Source organism: Mugil cephalus, chromosome 7 (assembly GCF_022458985.1).
Source record: "Mugil cephalus isolate CIBA_MC_2020 chromosome 7, CIBA_Mcephalus_1.1, whole genome shotgun sequence".
NCBI lineage: Eukaryota > Metazoa > Chordata > Actinopteri > Mugiliformes > Mugilidae > Mugil > Mugil cephalus.
The window spans coordinates 6,506,447-6,532,565 of NC_061776.1; the positions used below are offsets into that span (position 1 = coordinate 6,506,447).

At 40.6% G+C, this 26,119-nt stretch overlaps 1 protein-coding gene across 2 annotated transcripts; it reads left to right on the forward strand.

Moving 5' to 3' along the window:
* The first annotated feature begins 4,757 nt into the window (after positions 1-4,757).
* Positions 4,758-25,834, forward strand: LOC125010703 (integrin beta-1-like). 2 transcript variants are annotated; one of them, XM_047589463.1, is made up of 17 exons: positions 4,758-5,048; positions 13,855-13,921; positions 14,291-14,376; positions 16,332-16,554; positions 17,238-17,408; positions 17,670-17,908; positions 18,002-18,157; positions 18,255-18,350; positions 18,451-18,540; positions 18,823-18,963; positions 19,634-19,836; positions 20,396-20,634; positions 20,727-20,949; positions 21,358-21,590; positions 21,678-21,844; positions 23,066-23,143; positions 24,581-25,834. In XM_047589463.1, exons 2-16 carry the CDS (start codon positions 13,855-13,857, stop codon positions 23,141-23,143), a joined length of 2,412 nt encoding a protein of 803 aa, XP_047445419.1. In that variant the 5' UTR covers positions 4,758-5,048; the 3' UTR covers positions 24,581-25,834. The 2 variants fall into 2 exon arrangements, with proteins under 2 accessions (XP_047445419.1, XP_047445421.1); XM_047589465.1 differs by lacking the exon at positions 23,066-23,143 and having other exon boundaries at positions 4,760-5,048.
* The last annotated feature ends 285 nt before the right edge of the window (positions 25,835-26,119 follow it).

A 26,119-nucleotide genomic window follows, 5' to 3' on the forward strand; every position in this document is an offset into this window, starting at 1 on the left:
AGCGGACAAGGAAACAGCATGTGATGGCACAATCCATGCCGCTGTTGCCATGCAACTGGCCAAATAACGACATCACCTTACACACCGTTTTTGCCAACTACTTGCTAATTCTGTAATTTTGTTTATTTTGCTAGATAATAATTTTAATCTAATCTTATTTTATTAGATTAGATTTGATTAGAGTAGATGACCCTGGCCGTCATCAAACTTGCTCATCCATGTCTTTGTGGACCTTGCTTTGTGCACTGGTGCACAGTCATATTGGAACAGGAAGAGACCATTTCCAAACTGTTCCCACAAAGTTGGGAGCATGGAATTGTCCAAAATCTCATTAACCGGTTCCTATTCCTCGTTCCTTTCACTGGAACCAGCTGATCCACTTCCCCTCTATATGCAGACTCGTCCCCATCCTGGATGAGTCCAATGACGGTGGTGTCATCTGCAAACTTCAGGAGTTTCACAGACGGGTCCCCAGAGGTGCAGTCAAGAAGAGAGCCACACCCATTGGGCTGGGACACTTTGTGGTGGAGAAGCTCAGGGACGATGGTGTTGAACACGGAGCTGAAGTCCACAAACAAAACCTGTGCGTAGGTCCTTGCAGAGTCCAGGTGGTGCAGGATGTAGTGCAGACCCATGTTGCCATGTTGGCGTTTGCATCCTTCCCTCAGCGGATAGGGACAAGGAGACACCATGCTTTGCAGCTGACAAAACAACCTCGGACGCTGTTTTGCCAACTATTTTTGTATATTTTTTCATAATGCTAATTCTGTACATTTTTTGATTACACTTTTTTATTTTTATTTTACTTTAATCTAATCTGATTTTATTTTATCTTTCTCGTGTTTACTTTTATATGCAACGAAGCTACGGTGACAGAGTAATTTCCCTCATGGATCATTAAACTCTAAAAGTCAAAGTCTAAGTCTGTTTACCCTATAGGCAAACTGCAGGGGGTCTAGCACTTACTGATGTCCTTCAGGTGAGCCAACAGGATAATATATAAATATATATATATATATTAAAGATTAAAGATTATTAAAGATGCAAAACAGTTTTATTGTCTTTGTGTTTGTGTAATTATCACTCTCTGTTGTGTCTTGCCGTACCACGCTGTGCACGCAGGGTGGCGTTGTTCTCCCTGCAAACCACTCCTCTATAACACACAATTCACAGTTACACAAACTCAATGAGTCACTGAGACTAAGTGCTGCTGCTTTCTGTTTTGTGGCTTCGGTGTAGGTGAGATTTCCGGCCCACAGCGGTGCCAGTGCACCACATTCACCTTGGTTACCTCCACCTCAGAGAAGTACAATTCAGTTTATAACACGTCAACACGTCGAAACAGTAAACGGTGCAAAGTTGGTTCCTCTTCTCTTCACCTCAGACGCTCCTTTTACTCTGCACGCTGTAAGATATTACATGTGTTTTCATACGTATGATTGAATTTGAAGAAATCCTGGTGGTTCAGTGTGTCTTAAAAGCCAACGCATTCCAATGTTTTTGCATTTCCTCCTAGTAAAGTACAAATGGTCTGCACTCATAACTCACCTTTCTACGTCAGGGGGCAGGATCTTGCCCAAGAATGATCCTGTGGATGGGCTGGGGATCAAACTGCTTCACCTCCAGTGTGTCCCAAACAATGAAATTGGACTCTGACTCTCGTTGATTTGGGTTTTTCCCATGTTATGAATATGTGTGCGACCGGCTCTGATCACAGAGGACTCACTGTACTCTCGCTGGATGGATTATCAGAGGTATTTAGCAAGATGACTGTGTAATGATGTGAAGATGTAAACTGGAGATGGTGACTTCATGTGTGGGCCAGCTGGCAGCACCAGCTGCTGCATACTTGTCACAATTAGCCTCAGTGTTGGAAGCTGGAAATGTCCTTTTCAACATGTATGTGTGTAGTTTTTGGAAAATGAAGGATAGCAAAACAAAGTTAAAGTTGTAGAGCAGGACTTTCAAATATAAATGAACTTGGAGTAAGGAAAAAGTTACTAATGGAACTTGGGTATATGAATACACTTTCTTCAACTGTTGCATTCTACAGCAACCAGGAGTATGGAAAAGGTTACAAATGTAACTTTGGTTCTATGAGTTCTCTTTCTTTACCTGTTGCATCCTACAGTAACTAAAAGTATCTGGGGGGAAAAAAGTTACCAATGTAACTTCAGTTCTATGAATTCACTTTCTTCAACTGTTGCAGCCGAGAGCAACTAGGAGAAAGGAAAAGTTACCAATGTAACTTTGGTTCTGTGAATACACTTTCTTCAGCTGTAGCGGCCTACAGCAACTAGGAGGGTGTCTGACTTTGGTTCTATGAGTTTACTTTCTGTAAGTACCCACAAACAACACTCTAGGTAAAATGTATTAGAGAAAGGATCACAGCCTTACATAGATACATGACACCATGCATGAGTTTGCACTGACATGCAGGTCCAAGCACTGTTAGTGATTGAAAGGATTGGTCTGTATTCTTGACGATGTGCAGTAGAGGGTGAAATTTCCTCCAGGCTTGAACTGTATCACGCAAGCATGTCACTATGGCAACCAAAAAAAATAAAAAAATATTTATCAGGAACTTGCTTATTGCTTTCTCAGTTTGCAAAGGAAATGAAGCTGAGTGAGCTGAGCGAGTGACCTCATGAAAGAACAAGAAAAACATGATAAACATTGTGGTCGTACCTTAAATACAGTAGTGCAAAATATTTTATTAGACAGTATATTCACATGTGCGTGTTCCATGTTTGAGTAGCTGCTACACTGTACTTTATCTCAAAGGAAGCAAAAGAAGATGTCAACATAAAAGTAACAGGCACACATCAGAAATGTGTTCACGTGAAGTAGTGGTAAAAGATGTACTCAGATCCTTTACCTCAGGAAAAGTAGAAACAAATATTCCAAAAATGTAAATTGATTTTGTTTTCACACCTTGTATTCACATACAGGAAGTGCAATACTGTATTTCTATATAACTCAGATATAAATTAAGCTAAGCTGACATAAGTAAAGCTAAGCTAGGATAAGACTTTATTGATCCCCAAGAGCAAGCTTAGGTGTTACAGTTGCAGTGCATATAGTGCAAGTTACAAAGAACAGAATAAGGTAAAAATAATAATAATAGAACAGTATAAAAGCAAATATTTCCCAGTTTGCAACAAGTGTGTAGAGAGCTTCATGGAATGTGTTTCCATGGTTGAGCAGCTGCAGCTAAGCCCTACATCACAAAGTCCAATGCAGAGTGGTGCAAAGCATGTCACCACTGGACTCTAGAGCAGTGGAGATGTTTTCTGGGGTGACCAGTCACGCTTCTCCACCTGGCGATCTGATGGACCAATGTAGGATTAGAGGTTGCCAGGAGAACATTTTTTACAAGCAAATTATGAATATAGTGATTACCATTGCACTGTACCAAGTGTGAAGATTGGTGGAGTGGGGATTTATTATGGTGTGGGGTTGTTTTCCAGTTTCTCGGCTTGGCCGCTTAGTTCCATTTGAAAGGAACGAGGCCTAGGAACCGGTTAATGAGATTTTGGACAATTCCATGCTCCCAACTTTGTGGGAACAGTTTGGAAATGGTCTCTTCCTGTTCCAACATGACTGTGCACCAGTGCACAAAGCAAGGTCCACAAAGACATGGATGAGCAAGTTTGATGAGTCCTTATCTCAACCTGATAAAACACCTTTGGGATGAATTAAAGCGAAGACCTTCTTGTCAGGTCTTGTCAGGTCTTGGCCAGGCCTTCACCCGGCCTTCCTGTCCAACATCAGTGCCTGACCTCACGGATGCACTTCTGGAAGAATGGTCAAAAACTCCCATAAACACACTGCTAAACCTTGTGGAAAGTCTTCAAAGAAGAGTTGAAGCTGTAACAGCTGCAAATGGTGATGACGTCATATTAAACCCTATGTATGAAAAATGGGATGTAACTTAAATCATAGGTCTTCAAGAGGGGGTCTGCGGAGGTACTGCAGAGGGTAGCAAAATGTTTGGTTGCTTAGACATTTTATATATCCTACCTATTATCCTCAAGTATTACTAACACATTTTACCCTCAAGAAAATGATTTACATAAACTTGTTGACCAAGTTTTTGTGTCAGGCACTTTGTTTATTTGTTGACTATATAAATAACCCCTTGCTACCAGTGAGTTGACCTTCCCTACTAGTGTTATTTTTTCAACGATGAACATTGATTGGGGTCAAATTGACCCCAAGGATATTATATATATATATATATATAAATTTCCCTCCACAATTTTTCTTTAAATGCACATTACCATGAATCCAAGATATTTTAGTAAACGGATAAGGGCTAGCTTTGTATATTGAAAATTATAATAATAATGTATATTTATAAATAGCACTAGGCTTAGTTTAATGTAGAATACAATATAGTTGGTTGTGAGTCCCCACTTAATCAGTCTGCGGGTCCTTGGTTTGATAAAAAAAACGTTTAAAACCCCTGCCTTAAATTCATATGTGTGTAAAGGCTGGTGAGGGAACACTTATCGCAATATAGTGTGTATTTGTTTTCCTTGCAGCCTTATAAGCACAGTCTTCTTTCTTTCTTTCTTTCTTTTTACACGTATGAATTCACCACATCCGAGGTGAATACGGGTTCACGCTGCTCTCCCAGTGTGCGCGTTTGTTCCTTTGCCCTATGTGTGCCGCGGTACTTCCTGTATGGGCGGGGTCTAAAAAATAAGGGGAAGGTTTGTTGAAGTGCGGCATTGAAAAAAAAAAAAAAAAAAAAACGTTTTACCAGCAGCACCAGAGCCGCGACTGTGGCTAAACGTGTTCGTGGGACTCTTCTATCCGTTTCTTGTTTATAACCTAGGGAATTGAAGGTTAGCTCCACCCGCCTTTTTTTTTTTTTTTTTAGCAGTTTAATCGGTGGTATCTCTGTTAGCGGTGCGGGCTGTTAGTTAAAACAAAGCGGACCATCTTCAACGGCTAGTCTCCTTTTTGTTTTATTCCGTTTCAAAAAGGGGCCAAATGTTCATTTAAATCCCCCAAACCATCAGCAAAGGTATCGTCTCAAGGTGAGTGGTGTTATTTTAACCTACATTTGTCACATTCGAGCGGTCTCCCACGCGTGAAGAGGCTGAAAACACGGGTGGAAATGACAAAAGGAGTAAAAAAAAAAAAAAAAAAAGGCGAGGAATGTAATGTCTTCAGGGGCAAACTTTGGGTGTGGATTAACGGCAGCTAGTTAGCGGATAACCGATATTTATGCCCTTAAAACTCCCTTTCAACAGACAAGGTTTAAGAAATGTTGTCATATTTTAAATAAGACCCAGTCGAGGAATCTTAATTTGGGCTTTATACGCAAAGTAGGCCTAAAAAAAAAACGAGCAAAGAGGGCAGTGCGGTGGCTAAAGAGGACATTTTAACCATGTTAGCCATCATCTCACAGTCGGAACAAACCCAGGAGCTTTTAGGAGAATATTTTAGTGTTTAAAGGTTTAAAATGTTGGGTAGATTTCCCTTAGTTGTGCTCCTAGAAGTTATTTTAATGGGGCTCCTTTGAGCCACTTTAAGCTCTAAAATCGGAACACAGCCCTTTACAGACATCAAAATGTTGAAATATGAAGTTGTTTGGGTGGTGAAACGCGTATTTTTAATGTGCGTAGACAGGATATTTAGCTGTAAATCTATAATACAGTGGCTTAAACAGGGAGTTGTTCCGGCTGTGAGCTAACGTTGAACTAAACATCAAGCACGTAAAAGCTTTTACGACACACATATTGATGTTTATAACTAAATGTTGGATAAATTTACCCTATTTCTGCTCCTAGAAGTGATTTTATTGAGGCTACTTTGAATGTTACTTCAACCTTAAGGTCTAAAGTCATAATACAGAACCTTTTGAAAAGTCTTTTAGGGGGTGGAAAGCCTATTTTAATGTTCATAGATGGGATTTTTAGCTCTAAAATGTTAATACAGTGGCTCAAACCGGGTTTAGTTCGGGCTTTGAGCTTGACTAGACATATTTAGTCATGTTGAATCGTATCACGAGCATATCCAGCTGTTTAAATTTACCTCATCGATGCTCGTAGAAGTGATTTTGGTGTGGCCACTTTGAATGTTTCTTCCACTTTAAGGTTTAAAATCATATTTCAGTGACTTAAACCGTGTTTAGTTTGGACTGTTCTGGTTCTTTTAAACATTTGCACTTCTCATCAGTCTGAGTCACTTTCATGGATTTCCCACAATAACATCCAGTTGTACAAAAAGTCACGAAGCTGTGGACGATATCCTGACGGAGAACACAGCTGGTGTTCGCATTATGGACTTTATAAACTGTGGTCGAGGGCCCAGTAAGTCCAGGACATCTCACTGGTTAACCAGAGTCTGTTGTTCAGCCTTGCCCACAGCTGTGATTAAGAGACTGCAGTATGTAAGTGGGACAAGACTGATCTTGCCTGCCTCGCTAACTTCCTGTAAAGGAATCGTAGCCTCGGGGTGTTATTTCTCCTCCCTCTTCTCTGTTGAATTTAAAAGTTAAAGCTAGTAATCTGTGCTCACCATGCTCTCGCTGCACGTCCTAATTTAGTGACCTGGGAATAAATGATTACTGGCCTGGCTTGGCATCATAATAACATAGCCACAGCGCCATATAGAAGTGGGAAAACACATATGTCTTTGATGTCGCATAATATATACCAGGCCTAGTAATTGCAGACGTGAGGCGAGATGTGTCTGTAGACTGCTCCCCAGTGCATCTCTGAGTCACTTCCCTTAGTTACATTGTTGTGGTGTTTGAGAAGCAAGGAGTGTCCGGGGCAGTACGAAGGGTCACTTTAGATTACTCAACGGTAGCCTTTTACCCCCCCTCGACTAGTCGGAAGTGAGTCACTGATGATGAGTCCACCATGCAGGGAAAAGATTCAAAATGCCTGAGAAGAGGAATCACAATACACAACAAGGTTGACAGATCAGCTGTACGTGGTCCAACTTTAAAGGCGATAAACTTTATATCCAAGGTTATAAATGAAACGCAGCCTTTTAAGCTCCTTCTGGTCGTGACATTGAAACTAACCGGCATGACATCAAGCCCGACTGATTAAAACTCTGGGTTCAAGTTGGAGAGGAATAGCACACCACATTTTCAGCGGGGCCCTGTTTTCCGTGACATAGTATGGAGTTTGTTAAACTGGAATGCATTATCTCATCTTTCCGAGGCCGACTGGGAGATCGGGATCGCCTCCGTATGACGGACAAACCCCCACTCGTGTCGCACAGTTTGTTCTTCATGTTAAAATAGATCCAACTGTTTCCAGAACACGATTTTGTGTCTGTCTCAGTGTGTCGGCGTGTATAAGAACTTAATTTGTTGGATTCCCTATTGGATTTAAGATGTTAGAACGGATGTTTAACACACTTTACATGTCACAATGTTGGCATCTTGACTTTCACGTTGCTTTTGTTGGAAATGTAGAAATATAGGCTGTTAAAGGCTAATATAGACTTGTCTTATATGTATAAAAGGACGACAGACACATTTCTTCTGTGATGCCTTTGTCTCAAAAACATGGGTTGAATTGTTTTCAAATCGTTTAGAATGACAACACTTAATTAAAGCCAAACCTCGTGACAAGATTTTGGATGTATAAAGCGGATGCTCCTGTTTGTAGGTTGGGTTTCCTTTAATCGTGCTGTGTTAGCTGTTGTGAGCGAGAAGGACTTCCTGAGAAAAGCCTGCTGAGGGAGAGCAGTGTTGCCTGGGTGTGGTTTAATTAAGGAAATGGATGGGGAGTCATGCTGTGTTGTTTGTGGACCTAATAGGGCCCGAGAGTGGACTGTGACTTTCAGCAGCAGGTGTGGGGGCCGGCTGTTTGACCGACCGGGTGGCAAACTGAGCTTGGAGGTGGGGGAGGCCACTCGGTTTGTCGGACGACCAGATGACCCACCGACGCGACAACAATGCAGACTTGTGTTCAGCTCCACCTTTGATGCAGAAGATGTTAACTCTGTCGTGCAACATTCATCATTTGACCAGTGTGTTTGGCTGGTACAGCTGTGGGGCTGTCACGATTAGTCGACTAGTCAGTGATTACGTCAACCATCAAAATTGTTCACTACTATTTTAACAATCAATGTCATCGTTTACTTTTTTGAAGCTTTGTTTTTCTCTAACCTGATGTCACTGTAAAATGTATGGCCGGCAACAAAGCTTGAAAGTTTGGGGGCAGTTCACTTGGCAAACTCATATATACTCATATATCTATGAGTAAATTAGCACTTGTTATGGTCTGATGAAGGTTTTTAATTGTATTGGTTCCCAAATCATCAATCAACATCTTTTTTTCCCCCGTCCCTGTAAATCAGAGGAGTTTAATTAAAACATTTGTGTCCGTTTGTCAAACCAGAAATCAAAGTCGGTTCATCATGACTTTTAATTTTCAAGTTTCCTCATTTATTTGTAAACAAGACCATGTGTCAGTTGGTCGAATAAGTGTAGCTATAGGAGTAGTGCAGCAGAAGATAAAACCACACTTGTTTCAGGCTTAGATGCACAACATTACCACTTTCTAGTTTTCTCAGTTGTAAAAGGTTTCCTTTTTGTCTTTTGTGGTTGGAAACTCTTTTGGTTGCTTTTTTTTAAGACCTTACTATGGATTTCGAAGATTGTTCTCTAGTATTTCTTTCACATTGCATAACTAATTGACAGATTAATTAATTAAAAAAGTTGTAGTGTTCTTTGCAAGCGTTTGCAGAGAAGCAAGGCTTTTTTTTTACATATTTAGAAAGAGGAAGTCCAAACAGAAGGCCCAAATTAACCTTGACATTGGGTTTTGGGTTTGTTGTAGATGGATGCTCTTGGTTACCTTTACCATCTGGCCACAGTTACCTCTACGGCATAAGATCAAAATGCAGACATTGTACAGCAGTGTATACAGTTATAGTTAAGAGTCGACGTAATGGATTGGATTGTGTAGGGTGCAGGTGGTGAAAAAGAGAAGTAAAAAAAAGGATTACACTACCATGTTTGCGTCAGGGCAATGTGCTCTTCAGTTTTCACAGCCACACAAACCCCTTGCGCTGCAGAGTGTGGTTAACCTTGATTCGCACAAAACAAAGAACCACCGAGAAACCTGCCAGAGTTGTGGTACCTTTTTTTTTTTTTTTGCAGCTATTTAAAGTTCAGTAGGTGAGGTGATGTGTTGGTGTCTGTTCTGCTGACATGTATCTTTTAGAATAGGCACTCATGCATTTTTGCTTCAATCTTCAAATAATCAAAATTCTTTGGACAAGTTTCTTTTTTCTTTTCTATCGGAGATCGTCAGAGGAACTTGTCGCCATCGAAAACACGCACAGCAGGAAGTTCTTTACCCAGGTTTCTCTTGATATGAAGACATTTAAGGTTCACTGGGAAAAATATAAAGAAGCATGGCCCAGTTCCATATGCCTCAAACTCTTCAATTGTAGAGGAACATTTGTGAGTGTATTTGTTGAGATGTGGTCATCCAGTCTCTTAGGCAACTCTAAACGCTCACACATGTGCCTTGCTCTGCCTTTAGGCAACACCAGACGTGTCTATTCACAGCTGTATGCAGCAACAAGTCACAGACGAGTCAGGAAGGTCAGATAATCTCCTGAGTTCATAGATGTGTTTTGTTCTTGATCAGCTCTTTGACTTGACCAAACCCACATAATTGACTATGTTTCAGTCTACAGGGTAAGGGTGCATTGTTCTACCTTTAACTTTAAGTTACATTTATTAGTTATGGTAATTAGGAGTACCATGGCCACATCGGAAGGAAGTCTCCAGCCTCAGACGTTGAACGGGAAGTTAGGAACAATCAAAGTGGTATTGAATGGGTGGTGAATAAAGAAGTGGTGGTGCCACATATCTGGACAGGCTGGTGTTTGAGTGTCGAGCTGACCTTCAAGTAGAAAAAAGTGAAAGAAGCCTTATTTGACATTTTATTTTTCATTTTAAAATGCAGAAATGAGGCCAAATGAAGACTGGTAGGTATAATCCTTCTAAATGATGCTGCATAAGATGTTTTTTAGGAATCATATTCTCATGTATGCCACTAGTATAGTAGGTGGATATGTGACGCTGATCCCTTGGGCCTACTTTGAGACTGCAGACTGAATCAAAACCTCAGACTTGTCTGAAGATGATGACAAGCATTGGACCATAACGACAAGTGGAGGATTAAGTTTCAGTCGACTCTTCGTTGTAGCTTTAGCAAGAAATTCCTCATAGCATTGGATGGCCCTGTGAATTCATGTAGAATCTAAATTCCACTGAAAAGTCTGAATCTGTTTATCTCGACATGATTTAATTCAGATTTAATCTTTTGTGAAAATGCAGTTTATTGCTGGAGATGTTGCACAACAACAACACCGAAAGTTACCTCACTGAGTTGCTGGTGCTTTTGAGGCCTGAACATTTATGTTCATTTAATCTCTTCTTTCCGGTGATGTTATTATTTTGTCTTAACCGTTCTTAAGTGATCAACATACTGTGTAAAATTAAATTTTCAGTCCTCGAGTGAAAATTAAATTGCTTGGAGGAGTCCATTGTCTTTATCCTTAAGGATGAGTTTGGTCATTGCTTCATTTTCTGGAAGTTGATTTCTAATCAGCCTTAAAAGCACAGAAAGGCGCTGATGTGTATTTGACTAGGCTTACAGCCGTCTGCGAACATGACACCATATGTATTTGATTGGGGCTGGTCAGCAGGTTAAAATCTGTTTTAAATAAGCCACAAATAGATATTTGTAAAGGTTTGAACACTGCTTATTAAAGTTGTAGAAGTTTACCACAAGATTTCTACTTCTGAAACATGTATACCAAGATCCTATGTTGGGGCCTACACTATTGTAAGCATTTTCACCCGTGTACTCGTTTGTCAACGTCGTTCTGCCATTGCTCCACTAAAGCATTCGTTAGCTGTCTTGAGTATTTCTGTTTACTTAAAACAATGGTGACTGGAACTGAGTGGTTCATGTTGGAGGGGGAAATAATGAACGTTGAGCAACGGTCATTTTCACTGGAAATTACAGCAATGCCATAAAGAGAGGAGGAAGAGGGAGGAAGAATATTTCGTCTGCGTTTAGTCACCGATAAACTTGGACACAGGAAAACATTTTAGTCGAATCAGACCAACAAGAACCATCTTGATTATTTTTAATATTCTGCATTTCTAGAAAAAAGATAAAGATAATTAGTTTATAATGGCAGAAAAGCAGCAAATTTACATTTCTTTGTTTTTGTCCTTACTATGCGTATAAAAAGTGTACAAATCTCATGTTGACTAAATAGTTTACAATTAACTTTGCTTATTTCTGTTCTTATCGAGTACTCTACTTTGTGTTACTACAAGTCTTTGAGAGATCACTGGCCCACCACTCTTTCTGCTGCTGCACTGGAAAGATGCTGAGCAGCTCTGGCTATTATAACCATGACACTAACATTGAGCACCTCTGTCTTCTACAACATCACCATACAAAGTCATGGCTACTTACAGTTTATTCCTGTTTGTCTAAACATTAGTCTCTCAGCTCCTTTATTAGGACTGCTCATACACCGTGGCATCTATTGGGGCAAAGACAAGGGTTTAGAAAAGACGATGTCTAGAACAACAGTTGGTTGTTCAGTTTTGTTTATTTATTTTTAATTCATGTGTCCTTTATCAGTATCTTACCCTGGAACTGAGACAGGAAGTGACATAGGATTACATGTTTACTTATTTATAGGACAGATAAAATATTCAGGGGTGTGCCTCCAAATTTGGATTAAAAATATAACCTTGGAAGAATAACGTATTGTACAAGTATATCTTCTTTTACAAAGCCTGCTTTCTTGTTGACGTATTGACTGCACATACCAATTCTTTATTGTGTTTCACAGTTTTACCAAAAAACCAAATCTGTTATGGTTCAAGCCTCCCACTGTGTCTGCTTGAAGCTATTAAGGTTGTCTCTAGGGTAGACGTTTGTTTTTCTACCCTTATCCTTACCACAGTCTGTGAAAGAAACGCTTCCTGCACTTTTCAATACATTCTTGAGATTTCAATACATTCTTATCTTCAAGTTGTCCTTACTTACTTTTTTACAGTGCAGTGTAGATGAGGACCCAAACTTATCATCAAGCCCTAAGATTTGTACCACAAATGACTGCGACTAATGGAGACTCTGAATTCCTTCCAATCTGTCAACTCTGTGCAATTTGCTGCCCTGTGCAGGCCAAACCCCAGAGCGGTAAACAAAGCAGCTCTTTAAGAATGTAGGGGTGGAGCCGTTGGGGGAAGAAAGCCTTTGCAGTTGGAGTGGGTTTTAATTTTATGAAGACTTTTCTGTCGTGTGTTTAACTCTTGGTTAACAGCTTAGTATACATTAAGTTCTTGTTCGTGTCAGGGTTAAAAACTGGGCAGAAAGCTAATTAAAAATGTGACTACCATCATGTCTTTCATAGCTCTATGGTAGTTTAAGGAGAACTTGCATTTAAGTTGGTGACAGGGGCTCATTTTACAGGATGTGGTTGTTGTGTGGCTGCAGCATGGTACATTTTCTCACGGCTTATTTCACCTATACTTAAAATTAGCTGTGTACTTCCGTTGTGTAAACTAAAACAACAATCACATCTTTTGCCCAACACTGACAGGCAGTTTTGAGGCAGAACTGTCGATTTTGGCTGCTGTGAAAACTGAATACTTCCTATGCGTGTCTTACTTACTGGGCCATCGCACACAGAAAACTATGGTCTGGGGACTGGGCAGCCAGTCAAGGAAGTGTGTCACTGGAGTTGTGGGGGAATGGCAGACGTTCAGTCAGAGGAATGAAACAGCCTGACCAAATATGGGAATGGGAACACACCTAGCTCTTCTCTTTGTGCAGCAAAGGCTTGTAGAGAGATTTTTATCTTTGCTTAGTTCTGTTCTGTGTTGCGCGAGGGCATCGTAGGCCCGCATAATAAACCACAGCTATTCCTCTCCAGTTTGGATTTATTTTCTGTGGTCGCCTTAGCTTAAAGGATGTTGAAGTCGGTACATGTCTGCTATGAGTCATCATGAATCACTTTCAGATAAGACTTAACAACTCATGTTAATTTATAGCACCTAATGTGGCTAGAAGTTGGTGGGTGAATCAATCCTCTGTGTTGTGAATTGGTTTTCCCCTTCTGATGTACACACAGGATAAGACTGGTAGTGATGTGGCAACAAAAAACCGCAGTGTTGATGATTGATTATCCAAACCAAAAGTGGGCTATTTCAACTTTGAATTACTCTTAGCTTTCAGGTAACGCGGTCAAGTGGAGCGACTAATACAGATGAGTGTGAATTATGTGTCAATCGTTTATGGCCAGGAAACATGGACCTTGACTTTGCATGATTGTAGGGAGCTTGGAGCGTCGGGTGAATTGTTGATGGGATTTTCTTGTCAGACAAGAGAGCGGTGGCAATAAGAAGAGCTAGTTCCATTCATAAAACTAAAACTATTCTCTACTTGTTTCACTCTAAAATATTTGGGCTTTATGTAGTAATTTAAACTGTATACACTTGGAGACCATCTATATAGGAACTGTTGCTTTGAATATGAAAGTTTTACTTTAAGGCTGTGTGCTGTGTAGCTAAATTACAAAACATACTGGTTTAAAAAGATCATATAACAACATCATAACATGGTGTGCTTGGGATGAAGGGCAAATAACTACACTTTCTTGTGTTTGCACACACCCAAGTAGTGTGATCACAGTTTTTAAGAGTTGTCTTCTTGCCACATTAAACCCAACTGCAGTTTATTTTAGCTGCCATCTATTGTGCCATTCTTCTTAGCATCTGTGTGTAGCTTTTGAATCCTGTGTTGAGTTCTTTTGTGTTTTGTTTTACAGATGGATCTGCGGCTACTTTTAATAGCAACGCTATCAGCAGTCCTGAGTGGCAGCTGGGCCCAGCAAGGTAAGCTGTAACCGCCCCGTCTAGTTTGATTCCATTTTTCTTATCACAACTGTAAATTATTAACTAACCCTAGTGTGGTTTTCAGTGCTGCGCTTCCATTGATTTTTATTCTTTTGTATGATATAGACACAGATTTTCTAAATATCTCCCTGGGCTTAAAGGCCATGTTGGTCGTCTTGGTTTACTCTGGGAGACTTTTTTTTAGAAGATGAAGTCATGGCTTGGTGAGCTGCCTGGAGCTTTTCCCAGCATGACTCAGTTTTTGTGAACGGGGGAAGGTTGTGTTTTTCTGCCAAAATCTGGTTTGAGTTAGTGACCGAATGGAAACAAAAAAAACTGCCTTGGCTAAAATGAACTTGTCTCTTTCAGAGGGAAGCATATGCATCAAGGGCAACGCACAGTCATGTGGGGAATGCATCCAGATTTCTCAGACATGTGGATGGTGCACAGATGAAGTGAGTTGAAACAGTGGAGCTGTGTTATCACATCAATAACAGTAGTCTAGCTGATAGCTTTAGCAGTGTATGCAGTCTCTGTATAGAATAATTTCCAACCCTGACACCATTGATATTTCAGATGTTTCCACATAAACAAATACATTCCGTGAATTAAGTTATTTTAAATAGTTTTTACTTTCAAGAAGAGGAACAGAGATTTGTATTTCTCAGAAAATCATTGCATACAACTAGTTCTTACCCTGTACATACTTGAGAGATTAGAGAGTCCTTGTTCGTGTTTGCCCTCCAACCAGAGACAAGTAAACCACAACTGCTCCATTAATTGCAAACATCAGTGCTGTTGCTTCTTGTCTTGACTGGAAACCTTTGAAGTTTAATTGGCTGTCTTCAGTTCCTGATACAGATGTTCTTGTTGCGGTCGCAACCAACCACAGTATTAGAAAAGAGTGACTTGCATGACGTCTTCCACAGCTGGGACGTATCAGTCGCCTGCTGGTTAAAACAAATGACAAATGTTTTAGATGTCTGAGCCATGCTGAGCAAGAGAGAGACTGATGTTGATCAGTGGCAGCACACAATGGATGTAGAGCATATTTATACTTTGATATAAGATTTCTGATCTGTTGTGATGATTGGAAACAACTCGGGTTTTGTGAACCAGTGGTGTGTCGCAGTTTTGCCCATTCAACACATTTCATATCCAGGAGACGTGTCCACATTAGTGTTGGCGGCTAACTATCATTTCAATATTTCAATCAGTTAATCTCTTTAATTTTCTGAATAGTCGATTAATCCTTTGGTTACCTTACAATTAAATAATAATCATAACTTCTTGAATTCTATGAATGAGGAAAACCATTTAAACCAACTTAATGATAATATTCATTGTATCAATGTAGATCCAATTGAGAAATAACTTGATTATTGGCAAAGGTGTGTTGGGTTTAATTTACCTTAGATAAATAATACGACTATATGTGTAGAAACAACCTGGTTACCAACTTAAAATACTCTGAGAAGTAGCAATGCCATGCTAAATATTTATTTTCTTTTGCACCATCAACAACTCCTCAGTATCTTCTCAGTATAGTTGCATGAACTGGATTAGTGAGTCTTCAATGGAAAACTTATCCCTGTAAGAAAGTGCTTTTCTTACTGTAATGACTAATTTGAGTCCTTTGGTGGGCACGTCAAAACATCTCAGGGTTTGGTGTTTTTTGTGCGTATGTCAAGACAGAGCTGCATTCCTGAACTGATGATATTACAAAATAATTGCAGGTTTTAGTACAGACATGTTTGCTTGCTTGTTTTTTTTTTTTACTAGACTTGCGAGCTGTTGGACCATGACAAATGCTCTAAAACTAGGACCAAACTGAATCTTTTTCTGTACGTCATGATGTTTTCCGGACACATTCAGCCAACTCAATAATCTTATTTGCTTCTGTTAACTACGTTTTATCTGCTATGTGCTGCTACAGAGAAGAGAGAAGAGGTTTCTGTGGGTCATGTGGTTTTGAAAGCACTGGTCAAAGCCCTATTTTTGCTTTGACAGACCTCATTGTTGCAAATCCTCCTACAGTTTCATGTACTTTAATTTATATTCCGGCCTCCAAACAGATCAGCTGTTTCTGTTTGTCGTCTGCTGCTTAACAGTAATAGAACTATCACGTCCCTGAAGGAGCCTGAATGCCTGTGAACTTGAGATGTACTATCGGGCACCAGCATGTTTCATCATGTTGGTCCCAGAAGGAGACATTCTTGTACATGTACTCAACCTTTCGAGATGTTAGACTATATTTTAGTGCTTTTAAAAAAACCAAAACATTATGCTTGACTATTTAGATGTAAACTGAAATTTTGAGGGATTTCCTAATGCATGTTTGAAGAAAACGACACGATTTTCTCAATAGTGCTCTGAGTAATCCCTTAACAACCACATTTGTTTTTTGCAGAACTTCCTCACTGTGGGTGAGTCCAAGTCAGCCCGCTGCGATGACCTCGAGTCCCTGAAGAAGAGAAAATGTGATGTGGCAAAAATCGAGAACCCACGCGGAGGGATCAACGTTGACGTGAACAACCCCGTCACCGTTCGTAAGAAGGATGTGGCTGAGAAACTGGATCCCAATCAGATCACCCAGATACAGCCTCAGAAACTCACCCTGACACTCAGATCTGGTAAACACTGACTCCTGTCACCCGCATGTTATATGATATAGTCAATATTTGGACAGTTGACTGGTAAACCCGGCCCAAGCCTTGTCCACATATAGAGCGAATCACTCGTCCATCTACTTGTAGCTGAATGTTGGTCACTAGGCTCTGGTTGCCCCTTGTTTATTTCACACCTCATGTGGTACCCAGGGAAACAACATAACATAAAAAACAATAATATTAAAATATTTCTAGTGTATGGCTGGAGATAATTCTAGGGAGGCAATGCAATGCGTAGGCTCCTATTTTTCAGTTGCTCGCCGTATGTTATTCTTATTCGTCTACCGCAGTTTTTTGGTTCACTAAGGCTCCTAAACCACTTAAGCAATATAGACAATGTTATATCAAAATGTGCGTCTCGGTCGCGACATTTGTGCTGTGACTTTTCTAAATAATTGATCAAACCGAGGGAATAAGCTTATTTCCAGAATCAAACTGGGAATAAGCGTCAAAAAGGCGAGGGATTTTTCCCAAAGGCTCACATTCAAAAGTGAGAAAAAACACGAACATTCCTAAAAATAAAAACATAAAAATATTTCTAGTGTATGGCTGGAGATAATGTTCTTATCCTGTTCTAATGACAGGAAATGTTGGCATGTTGAAATGTTTTGTTCATCCTTGTTTTGTTTTTTGTTTTCATCCTTCAGGTGAACCTCAGACGTTTCAGCTGAAATTTAAGCGTGCTGAGGATTATCCCATAGACCTGTATTATCTCATGGACCTGTCCTTCTCCATGAAAGATGATTTGGAAAACGTGAAGAACCTTGGGACTGACCTCATGAGGGAAATGCAGGAGATCACCTCAGACTTCAGGATCGGTGAGGAAGCGTCTACTCCTCCGTAAAGAATAGTGAAGAACTGAACTGCAGGCCTGAAGCTTGGTTTATACGTCCATATGTTAATCACTGCAGCGCCCAAATGTAAATGGTGTTTAAGATCATTGATTTGAAAGAAAAGAGGCATAAACAAGGATGAGCATTGTGGACCCGTCATAGATGTGGAGCAGATGAACCTTTCTTCAGCTTTAGTTATATAATTTTACAGTTCTGATTTAAAGCACATCCTGTTTCCCCCTTTAGGTTTCGGATCCTTTGTAGAGAAAACAGTCATGCCTTACATCAGCACCACTCCAGCCAGGCTCATCAACCCCTGCACCGGGAACCAGAACTGCACCAGCCCCTTCAGCTACAAGAACGTCCTGAAGCTCACGAACCAGGGCGACGAATTCAACCGGCTGGTCAGTCAGCAGCAGATCTCAGGAAACCTGGACTCTCCGGAAGGCGGGTTCGATGCCATCATGCAGGTGGCAGTTTGCGAGGTGAGGTTTTGCCGTCACTAGTCAGGAAATTAAAGTTTGCGTCCTGATTTATCTAAAACGCTGATGACCGGACCGTTTTTGTCTTGATCTCAGGAGCAAATTGGCTGGAGGAATGTGACTCGTCTGCTGGTGTTTTCCACCGATGCCGGTTTCCACTTCGCTGGAGACGGCAAACTGGGCGGCATCGTCCTGCCCAACGATGGGAAGTGTCATCTGGAGAACAACATGTACACTATGAGCCACTACTATGTATGTTAATCTTTTATTAGTTGGCCTTCTTAATAGTAACAGTAGGATTATCCAAAGCTCTTATTAATAATTGTCTGTGTGTTCCTGTGTTTGATAGGACTACCCCTCCATCGCTCATCTGGTCCAGAAACTTAGCGACAACAACATCCAGACCATCTTTGCCGTAACTGAGGAGTTCCAGCCTGTTTACAAGGTTTGTGCATGAAGACCATTGACCTTAATGTAGTTCACATGATGTGATTCAAAAGTTTATATTGTCTTAATGTTCTTCTCATTTTTTTTGTCTCTGACAGGAGTTAAAAAATCTTATTCCTAAATCCGCTGTCGGCACTCTGTCCTCAAACTCCAGCAATGTGATCAAGCTCATTATTGATGCCTACAACGTGAGTCAGACTGGACCAGCTCCTTTTATACTGAATTCAAACTTCAGTCGTTTCATATTTTTATGCCATTTATCGTTTTTCTTTTTTGTAAAGATGAAGGATTACATGTATGCTTTCCATATCTACAGCTATATCATAGCCTCCTTAAAATACATGCAAAGTTTGCACTTTGAGAGAGTTCTGAGCGTACAAGATTATTGAGCAACAGCTTACAGATCGTCACTACAAGTGAATCACCAACGGTGTGGCAAGTATTTGATCTTTCTTGTCTCTTTGGGGCAGTCGCTGTCCTCCGAGGTAATCCTTGAAAACGGTCGCCTGCCAGAGGGAGTTGCTATCACCTACAAGTCCATCTGTAAGAACGGTGTTGAGGGAACGGGCGAGAACGGCAGGAAGTGTTCCAACATCTCCATCGGAGACGAGGTAAAGATGAAGCTTTTTGTTGAGTTTAAGATTCCAAACGTGTCTGTGAAGGTTCTCAGTGCTGTAGGTTTAACCAACTGGAGTTTCTTGAAGATGTTTCATCCAAGTAGCTTCTTCGGTTCTTAAAGACTGGTGGGGAGTTGAGGTGTTGAAGGTGTTGGAAATTCAGACAGATGCTTACCTGTTGTTGAAGGAGACTGTTCTGCCCTGTTTTCTCTCTCCAATAAATGGTTCTATAACCATTATCAGTCAGAGGCTCCAGATTCAATGGGTGAAACTTCTAGGAGACTGATGTTTGAACAGTCTTGTAGATTGATGTCAGATTATATATCTGTCAACTGGGGCAGATTCTCCAATTTTGCATAGATATGACTCTTCATTCAAAGCGCCTGTCTTCTCTGGATAAAAGAGGATTAAAGGACGCAATCTTTGTCATATTGGAAATCCTTCTCTGAACAGAAGAGGTGGACTGAGATATTATCAGCAGAAGAAGCTACTTGGATGAAAAGTCTTCTAGAAACTCTTCAAGTCCAGTTGTCTTCTTGTAGCATTTTTGGTTAACCGTCTGAACTTGTCAGGATCCTCTGCAAAAACAAACCAACAAAAAAAAAACAAGTGTGGTTGAGAATAATAATGAGTCCTTGTGTGTAAACTCCTCTTTGCTTTCCAGGTTTTCTTCAACATCTCCATTGAATCCGAGAAGTGTCCGTCTCATGGCAATTCTGAGACCATTACAATCAAACCTCTGGGCTTCACCGAGGAGGTGCAGGTGGTTCTGAATTTCATCTGCGACTGTGAGTGCGCCAAACACGGAGAGGTCAAAAGCAAGAAGTGTAACGATGGCAACGGGACCTTCGAATGTGGAGCCTGCAAGTAAGTGTAGGAGGGCAGGAAGACGAGCAATTAGTGATGTGGAGTGGGGGGATGATGTTGTTGTCTCTGCTTTTCATTTCTCTTCCCACAAAATCACTCCTATTGTTTCAGACCAGTATTAATGACATGTTTCCCACCATTTTGTGTGCTTTTTTGATCTCTTTTAACCTTTTAATATTCCACTGGGTCGTATATGGGAGTTGTGTTTGAGTAAGTTTCTTCTGATTCCATTAAAAAAAAGTCATTATAGGATACAACCAACACATTTTTATAAAACAAAAACAATCAGGTGAACCCAAAGACTTCTTATTTCTCTATCTGTGTGCCAACTTGGAGTGATTCTGATTATTTTATGATAGAAACTTCCGAGTCTTGTCTTTCAAAAGAGGCCGAGACCATAAATGAGCCCCAAAATGTTCATGAGCAGCATTCAGTTTACTTTGTATTATGTCCTAAATGGGCGTTCTTTTGCAAGAAGTCTGAAATGATAAGAGGTTAATTGTTCTCTGCTTGAATTGTTCATATTTGGTAACTCGCCAAACACTTTGGTCTGTGTCAGGTGTAACGAAGGTCGTATCGGGCGCGTTTGCGAGTGCAGCAAAGACGAAGTGCGCACAGAGGACCTGGACGCCAACTGCAGAAAAGACAACGGCACAGACATCTGCAGCAACAACGGTGACTGTGTCTGCGGCACCTGCGAATGCAAGAAGCGGGAGAATCCTTCCGAGGTCTACAGCGGAAAGTACTGCGAGTGCGACAACTTCAACTGTGACCGCTCCAACAACAAGCTCTGTGGAGGTGAGTGTTGAAAGAAATGGCGCATTTGAAAGACTGACTTTTTTTTGTGTGTGTGTTTTTGGTAAACCTTACCGTTGCCTCTGCTCTGTCAGGACATGGACGCTGTGAATGCAGGAAGTGCATCTGTGACACCAACTACACAGGCAGCGCCTGCGACTGTTCAATGGATACCACCTCCTGCCTGGCCAAGAACGGCCAGATCTGTAACGGCCGTGGTGAATGTGTGTGTGGAATCTGCAAATGCGAAGACCCCAAATTCCAGGGACCGACATGCGAGATCTGCCCGACCTGTCCTGGTGTCTGTCCCGAACACAAGTGAGTCTGAAGATGGTAGATCTGAAACAATGGCAGCTGGACACACACATCCTCAAAGTAAAATGCATCTCTGAATGCAACGTTCTCTTTTAACTACATACAAAGCAGAGCTGAATTCAGTTCCAAGCATAGACTGTAGTAAAAGTGAATGCCATAACAGCTCCTCAAAAGTGAGAGCTCCCCCTGGTGGCTGGCTTCAGTATAGGCCATAAACTCCACCTCCTCCATGTTAGTTCATGGGACTTGCCCAAAACTAAAACACATTTAAGTCGTTAATATATTGCTCAAGTGTCGATGTGACATCGTGATGATTGATGGTTGCCACTGAGAAAAGAAAAAATAAGTCCCCGGCCTTTAATGACATCCACCAAACAGAGCGATTAAACATCTACGTCCGTGTCTCCGCAGAGATTGTGTGCAGTGCCGAGCGTTCGATGCTGGCGATAAGAAGGACACATGCGAGCGGGACTGCAGCTACTTCACACTGCACAAGGTCAGTCATCGCAACAAGCTGCCGCAGCCCACCGACCAGTCCTTCCCCCTGTCCCACTGCAAAGAGAGAGACGCCAACGACTGCTGGTTCTACTACACCTACGCCGTCAGGAATGAAACCAAGGAGGTCTACGTGGTGGAGGAGCTCGGTAGGATGGAAGCAACTTACCTCTTCATCAAGGAATGGATTTCATCAGTGAACTATTATTATTATTATTATGTTTCCTGTGTTGTAGAGTGCCCGGCCGGACCTGACATCATCCCCATCGTGGCCGGAGTGGTCGCCGGTATCGTGCTGATCGGCCTCGCCCTGCTGCTCATCTGGAAGCTGCTCATGATCATCCACGACCGCCGAGAGTTTGCCAAGTTTGAGAAGGAGAAGATGAACGCCAAGTGGGACACGGTGAGTCGGTTACACCCAGTGTTCGGAGTAACGCGTTAAAAAAAGTAACGCTGTCATTTAAATACATTACTTTTTGCTGTAATGTGGTGATGTCACACACGTTGCAATGGATTTTAAAACTGAAATTGATTAAATGGATTAAGTTGTGTGTTTTTATACAAATTTGAGATTAGCAGAGGAGGAAAAATAAGCAGCACAAGTAATTTAAGGAAACATGTAGCTTTCTGTAGGTGTAGTAGTAACTTCAAGCAATATCGATTTCAGTATGAATACAAATAAATTCACAGTATCTCTATCACAACATGCATCAAGCCATGAGCCATAATTACACCATTATATTGTGCTGTTGTTAGCGTTAGCTTAGTCATTATTCATCACCTACTGGATGTGGAAATGAGCTTCACTGAATGTAATAAGATCTGTTGAGAACCTAAAATCCATATTTCCAGTTATTTTAGTCAAAGTAACTTAAAAGTAAAGTAATGCCTTACAATTTAAAGACAGTAATGTTATGATGTAGCTAATTACTTTGGAATTACAGTAACAAATAGATATATTTTTGAAGTAATTTGCCATCCAGGCTTCACGTCGTGGATATCTGCAGTAACATTAAAAGAATTATTTTACTAATGTGAAAAGGGCCGAGTTAAAATAATTTGGAAAAATGACTCAACATGCAGAAGCTGACTGAGGGGACTCTCCGTCACTCTCACCCCGGTCAACCACAGCGTCGTAGCACGTCTGTGTCAGTCTCTGTTCACTTGAGGAAGTGGCCTCACGCGCTCAGTGCTGCCCCTCACTGTCCACACGCTGCAACTGCACCTCCATAAAAGGCCATGAAGCGGAGGAAGAAGGGGGACGGCTGGATGACCACTGATGGAAACAACTCAGCTGCTGCTCGTTGTGAGCCAGTTGCAGCTGTCATGTTTGAAGCATTAGTCAGAACCGAAGCGCTTGTGGGAATTACTTTAATACATATTTATATTCAACATTAATTAAAGCCAAAGCATTTCTTCAAACGTGTACACGTTTAAAGCTTGAAACAGATAATAGGAAGTTAAGAAACGTTCTAATATCTTCCTTCCTTGGCTTTTTTCTGTCTTTGTGCTGGACGTTTTTTTTCCTCCTCCAGACTCTTTGTGTCTGTCCTTTCCACTGCTTTTATCTGCTTCTCTTCATTTCTCTTTCTTCTGTTTGTCATCTTCTCCTTCTTCACGTTAGCAAGGGAACCCCATTTACAAGAGCCCCATTAACCAGTTCCAGAATCCCAGCTATGGGAATAAAGCCGCCGCCCTTTAGGTCAAAGTTTGTATCACTTTGCATGTGTTTCCCGTCTGAAGAGTGCAGTTTTACACCCGTTAAAATGATTCGTAAACGTGAAATAACTGCATGTTGTTGCTTTTTTTTTTTTTATTGATGTTAACAGAACATAACAGAATAATTATATTTAGAAGTTCTTTTATTCGTTCATTTCCTGTACAGCCAATTTAGACAGTTTGAGGAAGATAAAACAGATAAAACATACATGACACAGTATGATTTATCCAAACATATACACATCTATTTTAGTCACGTTTCCCAGCAGAGAAAATAAAACATTTCCTGTTATTTTCCACTGGAACATGTCCCATGGGAACATGAACTCTGTTCGTGCTCCGTATTATTAATTCTCTTGTTTGAAAAACATGCGTCTCCAGACATTTTTTTTTTTTATTTTTATTTTTTTTATTACAGAATAAAGGTCTTAAATGTTTTAATGCTAAACGTTTTAAGCTAAATGAACATTTTGAAAACAGGATGACGTGGGGTTTCACAGGACAGGACACAGGAATTGATTAAAAAAAAAAAGGGTTTTATTTTGACTAGGTTCTGAGACATTTTCTGATGTATTAACGATGCTTTGAGGAATGCTCTCAGAAAAGTAAAAGACACAGCACCGTGCTCTGCACCTTCCCCATCACCTTCATTCATACTTTAATGACTCTGGTAGACAGTAACTAAGGATAGGGATGTTTTCTTCTACCCGGATCCGACCCCCGTCTTAGAGAATCGGCCCATTCACGTCCTGATCTGATCTTGGATGAAGATCAAAGTTAACATAGTGTGTTAGGAGAGTTTAGCTCATATCTTGTGTTCTCTACACCTCCAGAAATGTTCTGGTCATCCAACGCTACCATAAACCACCTGATCCTCTCTGGAATATATTTCACCTTTTCTCTTATTTTAAAGCAGCATTCAGTACCTGAGTGGAATTGTTTTTGTACATGGCGATCGGGATGTCCCTAACATTAACCACTACTTACTTTGCAGCTTTTAACTTTATTAAAATGGTACTAAGATTCAAACGGATGCAAAAACAAACAGAGGTCATTGGATAATCCATTGATTGATGTTACTCTGCGTCTGTAACACCAGTTTTCTGAATGTTGGATTGAAGAGATTTCTCTGATTTGCTGTTCAGTGCACAAGAAAAGAAAATGATGAAGAGGTTACAAAAGGCTTTTCTTATTTTCTGCCTCATCAGCACCACAACATGTTCGTCTAGAGAGAATCACGTAATACGTAACGTAATATTTCAGTCTCGGGTACCGATGTAGACGATGATAAGATCTCGAGCGAAGAAAATCTCAGTTACCAGACTTCATGCTCACGCTCCTGCATGGCTTTTTTTTATTTAGTTTATTTGTGAACCATGCTGTTTACTCACTCTTCTCTCTCTCCGTCTGTATTTCTCAGGGTGAGAATCCAATCTACAAAAGTGCCGTAACAACTGTCGTCAATCCAAAGTACGAGGGCAAATGATGGAGCTTGGGCTCCTTCGTGGACAACACTGTATGGAGAAGAGGATCCGGGCCGGGATGAGAGGGGAGGGGAGGGTTTTATAATGCTCACTGTTTGTTGTAGTCACCAAATGATAGCAATGCATTTTGCCACTCTTTTGTTTGTTTTACTAACTTGTTTTTTTTTTTATTATTATTATTATTTCCTATGCATCATGTGTACAGTCTGTATAAATGTGGGGGTTTATGTCTTTTTTTTTTTTTTGAGCGAGAGAGAGTGAGAATGTGTTTTGTAGTTTTTCAGGACTGGCAAGGTGACTGAAAGCCTAGCTGTGCCTTTATTTTGAAAAAAAATCGAAGCCATCAGTGTTTTGGCGGAGGGTTGAATTGGATGTTGATAACGGGGGAAGCAAGTGAAGAGTTCCTTTCCAGATTATCCCGCTGGTGAGTGGGAGACAATCAATCTGTCTCAAAAAAACAGACGAGCAAAGGTCTTGAGATTGATTTGCCCTCCGAGCGAAGGTCTTACTGTGCCTGTGATCATTTTCACCGAGCACGTATCGCTCTTTTTTTAAAACGTCTGTCTAGGGTGAACTCTTCAAATGTAGCAGGGGGAGGGGCAGCAGTGAAATGTGTACAGTACGTTTTAGGGTTCTGTGTGAAGCCATACATGTATTCACAGAACAGGCTTGAAGGTGATGTTTGTTTGAATCCATCTTGAACAATCATGTGTTATCTTTGTCTAGAAAAGGAAAAGATATTTCTATCGGGCTGCCTTTCTAGATGAAAGGGCATCGGTGTACAGTAGCGTTACTGTTCGGCTCCAGGTTTTACTTGCTTAATTTTAAAGCCAACTCAGGTCCTTAATTCTTTGCAGAAATGCCAAATACACACAAATCTGCCTTATTTGCTAATTAAAATTTGCTTATGTTGAAATGCATTGTTTTGCTCGTAGGATATGAATTTGGGGATGTCCTCCATCTGTCAGTAATTCCTCCCAACTCCGTTTTTATTGGACATGAATGGTGATCCTATCTTTCAGTGGCTGGAGAACAATGTCTGCGTCTGCAGAAATTTAGGTTCAGAAAAGGAGGTTGCATCCATCACCATTGTTTTTAAGTGCCTTTTTTTTTTCTACAACACTTTCACATTTGCAATTCTGTTTTCTGGAATTATTTATTGAATAAACCTTCAAAATAATTTACCCCAATATGATTTGAGGATCATAGTGGATTTGTCTCTAATTTAATGGTGTGTTTGCCTTAAATTTTATAGTCATTGCCAGGATTGGAAAACATTATATGATCTTGTCTCTGCAAAACAAAGGTCACCAACTCATCATCCATTCTTTAGGAGGCCAAAACATACTGTGTTTGTTTATATCAGGTTTGCAAAAGTATGATATTAAATATTAAAAGTGTTTTGTCTACAAAATGTAATGTGAACATGGTAATGGAAAAACATGGAGGTTGAGCAGGGAGGGTATAAACTCTAG